This window comes from Lactuca saligna, chromosome 5 (assembly GCF_052625555.1).
Source record: "Lactuca saligna cultivar CGN05327 chromosome 5, ASM5262555v1, whole genome shotgun sequence".
Lineage (NCBI taxonomy): Eukaryota > Viridiplantae > Streptophyta > Magnoliopsida > Asterales > Asteraceae > Lactuca > Lactuca saligna.
Genome location: NC_136421.1, coordinates 182,725,029 through 182,739,184, shown reverse-complemented (window position 1 = coordinate 182,739,184; position 14,156 = coordinate 182,725,029). Strand labels below are relative to the sequence as shown.

Genomic DNA, 14,156 nt, shown 5'->3' with positions numbered 1-14,156 from the left:
GTTCATTGCGATTTATGGGGTCTGGCCCCTATCACCATTGTTGATGGCTATTGATTTTATGCTCTATTTGTAGATGATCACTCACGCTTCTCATGGTTTTATCCACTTAAAAAGAAATCCGGTTTTTATAAGGTTTTGGTTGGTTTCTTACAGTTTCCTCAAACTCAGTTTTCTTTCAAGCTAAAGGTATTTCAAAGCGATGGTGGCGGACAATTCTTAAACAATCACGTTACCAAACTTTTCCTTGATAATGACACTCACCATCAAGTTTCATGTCTGATGTACCTCAACAAAATGGCCGTGTTGAAAGACAGCATCGTCACCTTACTGAAACCGGCCTTGCCATGTTCTTTAGTGCACATGTTCCTGCAAATCGATGGGTTGATGCTTTCACATCAGCAATTTATGTCATAAATCGTCTTCCTACAAAGCTTTTGGATCATAAGTCTCCATTTGAAGTTCTCTTTCACACTGTACCTAACTACAACAATTTTAAAGCTTTTGGGTGTCGTGTCTACCCCTATCCACGACCATATGCGGAGCATAAATTATCTCCTCAAAGTATTGGATGCATTTTTATTGGTTATTGTACTCAATACAAAGGGTACAAGTGCTTGGATCCTTCAACTTCTCGGGTTTACATTACTCGCCATGCAACCTTTGATGAAAGCATTTTTCCTTATGCATATGATCCTCCTACAGTTGACACATTACACTTATTTTTATCTTCTTATTTTGAAGATTTACTTGTGCCAATTCTGGACAATTCCAAGCAGTAATCTCCTACATCGGTACCTGTTGTTTCTCATAACTCATCTCAGCGGTGTCCCTCTTGTATCCATGATGACTTGGTATTTATCCAACCACAATCACAACCTGCGCCATCTCCGACACTACCTGCGTCGCCGGTTCAAACGCCGCATCAGTCACCACCTCTGTCATTGGTTGTTTTCCAACTGCCCTCTCCACCACAGCTTCAACAAATTCAGGGGCATTTTATGGCTACTCGTGGTAAAAATGGGATTATTAAACCGAGGCATATTCTTGATCTTCTTGTTGTTTCTCCTTCCACTTTGCATGATGCTCACTTTGCTTCTACAGAACCTAAGGGTTTTAAATCAACTTCAAAGTTTGAACATTGGTGTTGTGCTATGGATGATGAAATCAAGGCGCTCCGTGACAATTAAACTTGGACTCTCATACCTCGACCATCTGCTACTAACATCGTAGGTTCTAAGTGGGTTTTCCGGACTAAATTTAATGCCGATGGCACTATTGAGCGACATAAGGCATGATTCGTTGCTCAAGGATTCACTCAGGTTCCAGGGTTTGATTTTTCTCACACGTTTAGTCCGGTTGTAAAAGCCACAACAGTACGTGTTGTTCTTTCTCTAGCTATTGCAAATCGTTGGAACCTTCATCAACTTGATGTTAGAAATGTGTTCTTAAATGGCCATTTACGTGAGATTGTCTATATGGAGAAACCTCCAGGTTATGTTGATCCACACCATCCAAATCATGTGTGTCGCCTTATTAAGGCTCTTTATGGTCTTCGTCAAGCTCCTCGTGCATGGTTTCAACGACTCAGCAACTTTCTTATTAAGGCTGACACTTCACTTTTTATTTTTTTATCAAGGCTCATGTCTTTTGTATCTTGTGTTTTATGTTGATGACATAATTTTGACCGGTAATCATGAACCTTCAATTGCTCGTTTTGTATCTTCCTTAAAATATGAGTTTGCCATTAAAGACTTAGGGAAGCTTACCTACTTTCTTGGTCTAGAGGTTACGTATAATGTTGAAGGTTTGTGTCTCACTCAAAGTAAGTATGTGCATGATATTTTGTCAAGGGCTGGGCTCCTTGATTCTAAACCTGTTGGCACGCCTCTTGCAACTAATGTTGTTTTTACTACTGCTGGAACTCCTTTTCATGATCCGAATTTGTATCGGTCCTACGTTGGTGCTCTTCAATACTTGACTATTACTAGGCCTGATCTCTCCTATGTTGTTAATCAAGCCAATTAGTTTCTTTGTAACGACCCGTTCCCGGTATGTTAATTTATTAGTAATTGTTTTAAAGATTTGCAAGAGGGACTCGGCGAGTTCATAGCGTGACTCGCCGAGTAGGGTCGCGACTTCGAGCACGTGTTAGCTGGAGACTCGGCGAGTCCATATCCCGGACTCGGCGAGTCCATCCGTCTGGGTGAAACCCTAAATCCCCGGGTTGCCCACTATTTAAGTCACCTTATAGCCCCATTCTTGCCTCCTTCATCCTGAGAACACTGTGAGAAAAACCCTAGTTCATCCTTGAGAGTTTATAAGTGATTTTGTGTGATTTGTGAAGGCTTGAAGAAGGAGAATAAGAAAGGAGCAAGGGGAAGAAGAGTTGTGCAAGATCCAAGGGAAAATCTGAGTTATTTGGAGGTATTTTCGGATTCCCCTCTTGTTTTATGCTTTAAACCTCCATTAGAACTCTTCTAAGAACTAGTTGATGCTTGTTCCAAGCCTTGTGCTTTCATGAACGCCCTAATAAGCCGAGATAACCTTGGATCTATTCATTGAGAAGTCCCATAGTCCAGATCTATTGCCTTTATGAGGATACTTTGCATATTAACCCTAGATCTATCCCTTTTATGCATCTTTTAGCCTTATTTTCCCTTATTCATGTGTTGTACACGTAAAGTTGGAAACTTTACGTGGTAAACCAGCTTATTGGACTCAGATCTATCATTTGTATGTGTTGGATTCAAGCAAAATCGGGTGAAAAACAGTTGCATGGCGGCAACTCGGCGAGTCGGGAAGAGCGACTCGGCGAGTTGAGTCGCGAGTCCCCGATTCCTTCATTTTTAGCAGTGTTGAGTGGAACCAGTGGGTTAGAGAGTGGACTCTGCGAGTTGAAGGTAGACTCAGTAATGGAGGGACTCGGCGAGTTGTTCATACAACTCGGCGAGTCCAAGGCAATCTTCTTAAGATCAAGAACAACTCGTCGAGTATGTTCATACGGCTCGGCGAGTCGGATGAAGATTGTCTGAGTTCTTGGATCAAGAGGGTACTCGTCGAGTCGATGCCATACTCGACGAGTAGCAGCGAGTAGGATTGAAAAGTGAGAGTAGGACTCGGCGAGTTGGGTGGCCCAACTCGGCGAGTCAGTCCAAGTGAGAGTAACTTTGACCAAGGGTAAAAGAGTCATTTTACCCAAGTGCAGTGTTTAGTATTTGATTGAGTGTGTTTATGGACTTGTAGCCGGGGAGATACAGGAGCAGCAGCCGTTAGCTTCCAGAGCCACACACTCAGCAGCCAGTTTACGAGGTGAGTTTCCTTCCAGTAGGGACGGGTCTAAGGCCACAATGCCGGCCCGTTCAGTTAGCAGTAGTTTCCGGACTTTGGTCCGATGCAGTAGCTAGTATGTTTGATGCCTTCGTGGCTCAGACAGGATTTGTATGCTATGTTTTATGTGTTAAGTGTTATGTGTTCCGGGCTACGGCCCGATGTAGTATGCAGTATATGTGTTCATGCTAGATGATGTGTTATGCTATGCCATGTTCAGTCAGTCAGTTCCGGACTTCGGTCCGATGCAGGGGACAAGGTCCCGGTCGGTTCCGGACTTCGGTCCGATGCAGATAGTTCCGGACTTCGGTCCGATGCAGTTAGTTCCGGACTTTGGTCTGATGCAGATAGTTCCGGACTTCGGTCCGATGCAGTTAGTTCCGGACTTTGGTCCGATGCAGTTAGTTCCGGACTTCGGTCCGATGCAGGGGACAAGGTCCCAGTCAGTTCCGGACTTCGGTTCGATGCAGTTTCCGGGCTTCGGCCCGATGCAGTGGGCCAGGCCCAATATGTGTTTATATGATACTGTATGGTATGTGGTAGTTTAGGGGAGCTCACTAAGCTTCGTGCTTACAGTTTCAGTTTTGGTTTCAGGTACTTCCGCAAGCAAAGGGAAGAGCTCGGGGTGATAGCATCGCACACACCACAACTTAGCTTTTATCCTGGGGATGGTTTTAGTTGTCTTGATTTGATATAGTATGATACAGTTTTTCCGCACAGTATTTTATTATGGTTTGGGATACATCGCGTATGTTTTTATGTTATGATACTCAGATTATGGTTTTGATTACATTGAAAAACAAAATTTTTGGGTCGTTTCATTCTTCATGCCCCTACTGATCACCACTTTTCTCTTGTCAAACGAATCTTGCGTTATGTTAAAGGCACTCTTCATCATGGCCTCACCTTTTTACACCCCATCAAGTCTATGCTTATTGGTTATTCTGATGCTGACTGGGCACGTTGTATTGAGACTAGACGTTCTACTTATGGTTACTCTATCTTTTTTGGTGGCAATCTAGTTTCATGGAGTACGAAGAAGCAACCAACTGTGTCTCGCTCAAGTTGTGTGACAACCCGATATTTCAACTCTTTGTAATGACCTAATAAGTCAAGTATTGTAACCACTTATGAGTAATAAAATGTATAAATAAGTTCTACTTAATTTCTTTCTATGATTTAATGTCTTTGAACCATGATCGTGCGTAAAAAGATCGCCCAAATCCGACTTCAGATAGCGAAGTTATGAGTTTTCAAAGAAATTCCTTAAACACGATGGATTGATATTAAATAATAAAAAGAATAATAAAAATAATTTCGGAATTTGCCAACAGAATCTAAACGAAAGTTGTAGATCGTAGTCTCACCTTCGCGGGGATATAAAGAACGTCGAAAACGGAGTTCGTATGAAAGAGATATGAATTTTTGAAGTTTGATAAATAATTTAAATATAAATTTTATTAAAAGTTCGGTATTATCCGAGGGAGGAGTTAGCCTAGGGCTGAGGTACGCGCCGCGTACGCTCGAACGCCCCGCGTACCCGAATGGAGGGTCTCGGATCGACCACGTCGCCCTATGCGAAGCTACCGACCCGTCCCATCCGACCCGCGAACCCAGGAACCCGTCCCGTCCGAAGTGCGTAAGCGATGACGTACGGGTACGCGCTGCGTACGCCCGTACGCCCCGCGTTCGGAGGCGGTTCAGCAACCCTATAAAAGGGATGCGAGCCTTTCCGAAAATGTTGTTCATTTCCTCTCTTTCTCTCCCGATCTTGCCTCGATTTCCGTGCCCATTCAAACCCGAAGCTCTGGTCTTTTTGCTCTAGTCCCGAGGGTCGATTTTACTCCCGAGATTCCCGAGAATCCCGAGAAAAATCCGTTTCGCGAGACGAAACTCTGCCCGGTTTTCGAGCTCGCTATCTTCGAATTTCCAAGTGAGTTTCATACCCCTTAATCAACTGTTTTAATTATTCTAAATACTTTTAAATGCTTTATGGGGGGGAATACAAGTTAAACACTTATAGTTATTGTTTCAGTCACATGTGACGGCGTTAATCACATGTGATTAATAACTAAGAAACCAATGATTTTATCACTGTTCAAACGGTTTTACTCCAAAATGTTTTACAAACTCTTTTATTTATCAAATGCTTTATTGTAAACTTGGTTTTACAACTTATAAATTTGCATTCCTATATATGTATAGCTGTATAAATAATGTTTAAAGGGCTTAGGAAAGCCACCTATCCTATTTCCTTTTCGCGCCTTGAGATGTGGTCTGGTGGAATTTCGGGTGACTATCCGAGGGTCGTTTCAATATTAGTTATATGTCATATATACGTGTATAGACATAAAGGTACTTCAAATTTTCATGCTTATCAAAACATCATTTGTAAGTTACCATCGGGGTAACACGAGATCATACTACTACGATTTCTAGATCAACGAGTCAGTTCATTCATGAGTCAATATTCATTTCTAAGAGAACATATACAACGATACTAGAACAAGTAATATTTTATTACAAAAACATGAATACTTTAACAATTGTGATCCACTGTATGGGTTCATGTCTTAATTGTCATGACCCGGGTTGTAGCCAGAGTCTCTTGGAGGGAGAGCGTTGAGTTTGCGTATAGATCTATACTGGATTGACTATCCTACACATTTCTGTTAGCTACAGTGGGACCGGCAGGTCTACGGGTGCCAAACGTCATAACCTATTTTTCGACTATACGTTGTCGATGTTACCAGTCAATAGTATGGTGCAACTTATCACACGATACCTTAATATAAACCTGGTTTAAGGTAGTTAGTACCACAGTAGTTCATATAAAACGAAACTACTGTACTACAAGAATTTACCCATTGCATTTTGGTGATAGCCTCACCTAAACTTAAATGTACAAACTATATTTTGTTAAATGATAGTTACACTTGGGATATTTCACACTTTTACATCAAACGAGCATACAAACTATTAAGCCTTGGTAAAAGGGGCTACTTTTATACTTTAAACAGAAAATATAGGTTTTTCTGAGAGATTCAAACATTTACAAACACTTACATACATTTACAACTCATACTTGCAACAGGTTCAAAACGTTTTTGATAAACGAACCACGACACAAAAATACTTATGAACTCACCAGCTTAATGCTGACAAACTCTTTCAAAATAACTTGTATTCTCAGGTCATCAGTAGACAGGTACCGATGCTAGCTTTTGAGAAGATGGAGCGCATTCAAGTCTCATCATACTATTTTGATATACATTATATTTTTGGTGTCTAAAACTGTACGGAACACACTTGTATTAAAATGTTTATATTTAATGCAATGGATGATGTTGTTTGCTTATTTACAATTACTGTGTTGTGATACTACACACGACGTCCTCCGCCCCAGAATGTTTCCGCCATTCTTGGTTTTGGGGTGTGACAAGTTGTGAGTTTGAATATCGGGCTATGGCCAACACTGCTGCTGAACTTATTTGGATTACTCATCTTTTACGTGATCTTAATGCTCTTCCTTATGAGCGTCCTACACTTCTTTGTGACAACTTAAGTGCTATTTTCTTGAGTCAAAATCCTGTTGTACATAAAAGAGTCAAGCATATTGACATTGATCATCATTTCATTCGAGAACTTGTTTTAGCTGGAAAACTACACACTAAATTTGTTCCAACCAAGCTTTAGGTTGCTGATATATTTACTAAGCCATTGCCCAGACCGTTGTTTGAACGGTTCCGAGATCAATTACGTGTTCATCCTCCACCCATTCGCTTGAGGGGGGGGGGGGGGGTACTAGGAATAAATAGAAATCAATCTCTTATGAAAATTAGTTATTCTGTTTCCTTTTATTCATGTTCTAGTTGTGTATATATTTGTTTCAATACTTCAATAATATCGGAAATTATTCTCACAACATAGACTCCAACGAAAGCTTAAATAAATTTATTTTAATTTGGTGGTAAATACATTATACTTGATATATTTATAAGTTGTTTGTTGGAAATATAAATAATAAAGAACGACAATTTAAAAGAATTACTCCATTTGCAAAGAAGCTGAATATCCAATATTATTGTATTAAAACACAATGCCATACATTGTAAACCAAAGGAGCAAAACTTCAATCTACTCAAAAGCGTACGTATTCATATATATTCCACTGTATATATAATATTCCTCAAATTCATTGACTTCTAAATTTCTTTTAATGGGTAATGACTGAATAAATGACAAAAGAAGAATCAAAACAATTTCAACAAAATCGCATTTAAAGATCAGAGGTTGGTTTTTCTTTTTTCTCTTTACACCTCGATCCATTCTAATCAACTTACTTGTAATAAAAAGAATCGAATATTGGGCTTATAGCATAAACAATATATAAGCGCATAACTAACAAAAAGTAATAAAATTTAATTAACAATAAAAAATACATCTACTGTTCCGGTTAGTAGAATTGGTTTCCGGTTCGGTCTGGTTCTTAACCGAAAACCAAAAGTTGTAAAATATTGGAACCAAGAACCGGCATGGTCATAGTCAACTCCGCTTAGGTCCAAACTTTTTTTTTTCTCTCTAATACACCTTTTAAGATGTAAATTATATGCAACCTCCAAACACACAATATTATGACAAATTATTATCATGGCTAAATGCAAAAAAAAAAAAAAAAAAAAAAAAAAAAACAGTGTAATTTCCTTTATTTATAAATAATGGAATCCTAATTTCATTTGTTTCCTATAAAATAATAAAAGTATTTATTCTTTTCTTTTGGTTGCAATGTACTTTAAAAAATCAGCCAAAATAAGTAAAAGTTTCAAAGTACAATGTTAATTAGATGAAATTGATGCTAAAATAACGAATTAAAAGAAGTACAATACTATAATCAGAACAAATTCCATGTAGTTAAGTTAATTTGTTTATTATTGCTCACACACACACACTTTACTGAATCCAAAAAGCATATGGCAGAAAGAAAAAACATAAATGTGTTTGAACAATAAATTAAGTTGCAGCAGGAAGGCATGATCAAACTTATTTTTCCCTTTGAAACTGACCATTTAGTTCTTGGAAAGTTGAGAAAAGTATACCACGGGAATCCATTTTATAAAATGGCAATTTTTAATTTATTGCAACTTAATTTGTATTATATAAACGTTGCATTAAGGCTATTCAGTTTTAGAAACCAAAAACCAAAAACCAAATTAACGAACTTTAGATGACTTAAAACATCACCTTTATGGCATGTATAAATACATGCATGGCTCATATATAATAATCACCTTTATGGCTCAACATCACACAATTTAAGTCTCAAAAAACCTTTTCTAAAACAAAGCGGTGAACTAACCCTATAATTTCAATTCTAAAAAAACGTGTCATCAAATTAAGGGGACACTGACTCAATAAGAAACCTGAGAAAGTTGCACTTCTTTTTAAAGTATGCGCAAAACATAGACCGGATGGATAAACTACAAAATAAACTCTAGGGCAAATAAAATGCCTCTATTAGTTTCTAGAATGTGACTACAACGAACTAAACTAAAAAAGATAAATTATACATATAAACTAAAAAATACAAAGAAAATAGTAAGAGAATTCAGCTTCAGAAAACAAAACAAAAATTATTAACTACCTAACTGCAGAAGGTGACGCGACTGCAATTACAGAAGCAGAAAGTGCTTGCTGGAGAATCGTTTGATCCAAATGTGGTACAGGAAACCAAAAATAATATTATGCTTACTAATTTGCATAATAGAATTCCCTTGACACAAATATATATGAATGTGAATACCACATGGCACGTACCCAACTCAAAGAACTTTTCTACATCAAATAATTGTCACAACTAAAATATATACCATTTTGTAAGTATTCAATCTTGTGATAAGGAATCCATGCTTAGAAAGACCTTCCTTTGAAACACACAATGCATGGTTTGATTTTAGCTACTGAAAATTGCATTAGATCGATAGCTTGTATCCATGTTTAGTTTCAAGTTTTTAGAAATAAGCATGTACCACAGAAAAAGACAAATTATTATTTAGTTCAATTTATCTTATGACCTCATGTGAGATAGTGAAAATGTCATGTATAAACCGATACAATGTTTAAAACAACTTATGAAGATGAAATATCTTATGGAAGAGACTGGCAAAGTGGGTATTAAAAAAAAAAGAGTTATAAGGCAATGCGTCTTTCATTCCCTTGATTTGGAAGCTCTATTTCCAGTTGCCGTGAAAGAAGATCATACAACAAAATATTATTTTCTACAACTTTTTGGATACTTCCTTAATGTTAGTTGACAAGATACATCCAAAATAAAAATTAACTTCTTATTCCAAAAGTACACTTCTTTTAAACTATCATTTTAGGAACTTTTTTAAAGAAACATGCGTCAGACTCAGACTTAGACCTGACCTGAAAATGAACACATCAAAAAATAAAGTAAAATCATTTATTTTGAAAGTAAATTGCTATTAAAACCACCGCTTTTAGAAAAAAATTATTTTGAAAAACTTGTAGACTCAGAAAACTTCTCAAATTACATTGTAGAAACCAAAAATGATGAAACCAAAACCACAAGTTTAAACTCCAAACCCATAAACTCAAGAGTAGAAACAAAAAATGATGAAACCGACCCAACAACCCAAAAAAACTGATACCGACAAAAAAAGAACCCAATGGGTTTTAAAACCCACAAAATACACGAGTTGAGTTTAGTTTTACCACAAAATTGAACTAACCCGGTCAATGCTCACCTTTAATGGACATATCATTATCAAAATTTCAATATTAGGAAGTCATACCATTTTAGCTTAAAATAGACTCTCGGTGATTTTTGAAAAACTTCTAAAAAACTTTAGACACATTTGACTATGAAATGAAGACATTTATTATGAGTTGTTATCTTAAGGCTTAAAAAAAACTAAGAATATATTATCTTAATCTTTACATTTTGACATCGTCTTCAACTAAGTGATAATTTTTTTAGCGATTAAGTCCAAAAAACTTACAAATGTTTATATGGTTATTAACACAAAAGACTTAAAGTTTGTAACTAAAACCATTTTTTGATTTTGTTATTGAAGCCTAAAAAACTTTATCAATTATCATTCTTCTTTTGTGGCGAGTTAAGCTTACAATTATTTATATTTAATATATATATATATATATATATATATATATATATATATATATATATATATATATATATATATATATATATATATATATATATGGAAAAATGAATATACCTTAAGGGTATATAAGCTTAGGTACCCAAACACATCATAATACGTTATTTTCTTTGATATATTTATTATAATGTTCTTAAACTTCAACCTTAACTTGATTTACTTTCAAGATATTCGAAATTTCACTATTATCTTTCTCTTGAATCACATCTTTTTGCCGAACATCTACTAGGCTATATATATTGTAGTTGAAAATGAAAATTATATAAGAGGAACATAAATGTGTAATTTACAAAAATCTTTGAAGTAAATCAAGTTAGAAGTTAAATTATAGCAACATTGGACACTTAGAATGTATTATATGATACAAAACGACTTAATATGGTGTGTTTGGATACCTAAGTTTATATACCCTTAAGGGTATATTCACTTTTCCCATATATATATATATATATATATATATATATATATATATATATATATATATATATATATATATATATATATATATATATATATATTAAATTGTACGTATTTTTACACTAAAAATATTTAATTAAACTTTATGTTATGTATTATTTTTAAAATACCATATTTATTTATGTTTTCTTTTACTTATTTATATTGTTTAAGAAAAATATTAGATTTGCTGTTTAAAAAAATTTAATTTTGTTATACTGTTACGTATATATACACAAAAATTTAAATTCTTTAACTATTTAAAAAAATAATAATTAAAAAAATGACTATATCATTGATTCATAGTTCTTTGTAAATTACACATAAATTAATTAAACACTTTTCACACATGACCTGGACTATCCTAACCTGGATCCAACACTGTCAAAGCGAACCAATCAAAGCTTCTTATTTATCATCACACAGATTATAATCCTGCGGCTATCTATGCCTCCTATTTAATCTAATCCAACGGACGAATACATACTTCCTTTCAAACTCAAACCCCAATATTCTATAAATCATTCGAACCCATTTCAAGCACAAACACAAACACAAACAAAAATCAGATTCATTTCCAACGAAAGAAAAGTAGAGAGAAAACATGTCAGGAAGAGGAAAAGGAGGCAAGGGATTGGGAAAGGGAGGAGCCAAACGTCATCGTAAGGTTCTCCGGGATAACATCCAAGGTATCACCAAGCCGGCGATCCGCCGTCTGGCCAGACGAGGAGGTGTCAAGCGTATCAGTGGCCTAATCTACGAGGAGACCCGTGGAGTTTTGAAGATCTTTCTTGAGAACGTCATCCGTGACGCCGTCACATACACCGAACACGCTCGTCGGAAAACTGTCACCGCCATGGATGTTGTTTACGCTTTGAAGCGCCAAGGCCGTACTCTCTACGGATTTGGTGGTTAAGAGAATTTTACGGTTTCTACTTTGTAGGGTTCTTGTTGATTTGTTGGCTTATCTGTAATCCGAAGTGGTATTACCTGTAATTGAAGCTATTAATACAATATCACTTATCTAATTAATCTTTTTCATATGATTGTATGCTTACGAAATTCATTAGATTTAGTCTCTGGTACCTTTAGTCAGTGCCTTAAATATGTATTTGATTTAGGGCTAAACCACAATTAATCTTCAGTTTGTTTACATTTTGATTTAGCAGTGTTTTTACACCTGCACCAATAAAACTGTTGAATCATTTGACAAGAGTGTTGTGTAATTCATGTAGTTGCATTCAAGTTGTAATCCAGGTTATAGCTTTTGTTTGAAAACCAGAGAATGCTGTGAGCTGAGTGGGTTGTTCATATGTGTACAAATTCAACATGGTAATTGGTTTTGAAGGCTTGTAAGATTGCTGTGGAAAATTAATTTCAATTTACGTTTCGTTGTGATTTCCGGAAGCGTTAGCCATTAATTTTGGTTTTGAACACATGAAAATTATATTCGAAAAGATAGTAGAAATTATCAAATAAAGTGATAAAAACATCAAAGCCCTTTTTGAAACCAAAGTAACCAATATTGCTTACCTTTTTCTAAGTGTACTAGAAACCGAAGAAAAATAATGGATCAAAATGAAACAAAAAAACTAGCTCCTTCCTGAATTTAGTAGAAAGCAAAATGACATTTGTTTTGAAATCTCCACAAACACCCAAGGCTTTCGGTGGTCATGCTGTGGTGGCCTCATTGCACACCATCCATAATTTTTTTTTTATGGAGACACTTATTATATTTAGGAGTGTTCGTTTGTATTAATAGGTTTGATCCGAAACAATGAAGTAAATCCAAATGGATTTTAGTTTTCAAAACACGGATCTGGATCTGAATAGTTTAAACTAAATTCAAATCTCATCCGATCCAACCAAATTATAGTTCGGTTTGATCGGTTTTTACAATACGATTTTTATGAGGCTATACATTTTAAATAATGTAGAAATTAAATATTAGTCAACTCTTTAAAAGTAACTAAATAAAACTTTTTAGTTATCAATTATAATTTATAAACAACTATTAAGAAAAATTAGTTATAATTTAACATTTCATTGATAAAAAACTTTTGATAAGAATGACATAGTAAGGTACTATATTGGTTGAAAGTTTATGATAATTAAAAATATAATTTTGTAAAATTTTAAATGATTAAAGATAGATATTAAAAATAAATAATAAGTTGTTATTAAGTTTTTATGGATTATTCGGTTCTTATTTTATAAACCAAAACCAATCCGAAATTCAAAAATAATTCATTTTAACTTAAAATCAATCCAAAAATCTGAATATTCAAAATAGTTGTACGCCAGTGTATGCGCTGGATGTTGACTTTCATTTACTTTTAGGGTTTTGGTCAAGATGTGGACTTTTCAGGGGCAAAATGGTCTTTTACCCTCATGAGGTTTAGTAGAGGAACTTGGTCTAACATTTTAAGGATTGTTCATGTCAATTATTAATTAGAGGTATATGTGATATATGTTAGGCAGAGACTAGACTAGCAGTTCGGGTGAAGGATTTACTTGCTTTATGTAACAACTCGAAACTTTTTCTGTTATCTTGAACCAAACTCCGTTAATAAATTTTGAATTTTATCTGATTTTCGTCAAAATTCTTTGGTTTGGAAAAGTTGTTACATTCTCTCTCTCTCTCTCTCTCTCTCTCTCTATATATATATATATATATATATATATATATATATATATATATATATATATATATATATATTACGTACGAGCCGGAAGCAGAAACCACGCGATAACTCGATTTTTCTCAAAAAACATCAGTTCACGGCCTGACTGAAGTTCACGGGCGTAAACTCGTTTGCGGTCAATGTCAGGTGGACCCCACCACCGACCATAACCCTTAGCCTATAAATACATGACCCCCACCTTCATTTGAACCTTCTTGGCCGAAAACTCTCTCTCTCTCTCTCTCTCTCTCTCTCTCTCTAGAACTTCTGGCCGTAAACGCCAAAAACGCCTATTCTCTTCCGAAAAACATCAGAAATCGTCTCTTGGAGTCGATTTGGAGTATCTGGAACACGTTTTCTTCGAAATCAAACACCCTTGTTCTTAAGTTTACGGTCGTAAACGCTTCAAATGTTCAAATGCCGTAAACTCGTTTACGGACGTACACTGATTGAATCTTCAAAGGCCGTAAACTCCTGTTCACGG

General features: G+C 35.6%; 1 protein-coding gene across 1 annotated transcript; it reads left to right on the top strand.

The window, feature by feature from the left end:
- The first annotated feature begins 11,524 nt into the window (after nucleotides 1-11,524).
- On the top strand, nucleotides 11,525-12,016 carry LOC145045591 (histone H4). Its single transcript, XM_078993913.1, has one exon. The coding sequence runs from the start codon at nucleotides 11,593-11,595 to the stop codon at nucleotides 11,902-11,904; it is 312 nt and encodes a 103-aa protein (XP_078850039.1). The 5' UTR covers nucleotides 11,525-11,592; the 3' UTR covers nucleotides 11,905-12,016.
- Nucleotides 12,017-14,156: the final 2,140 nt, after the last annotated feature.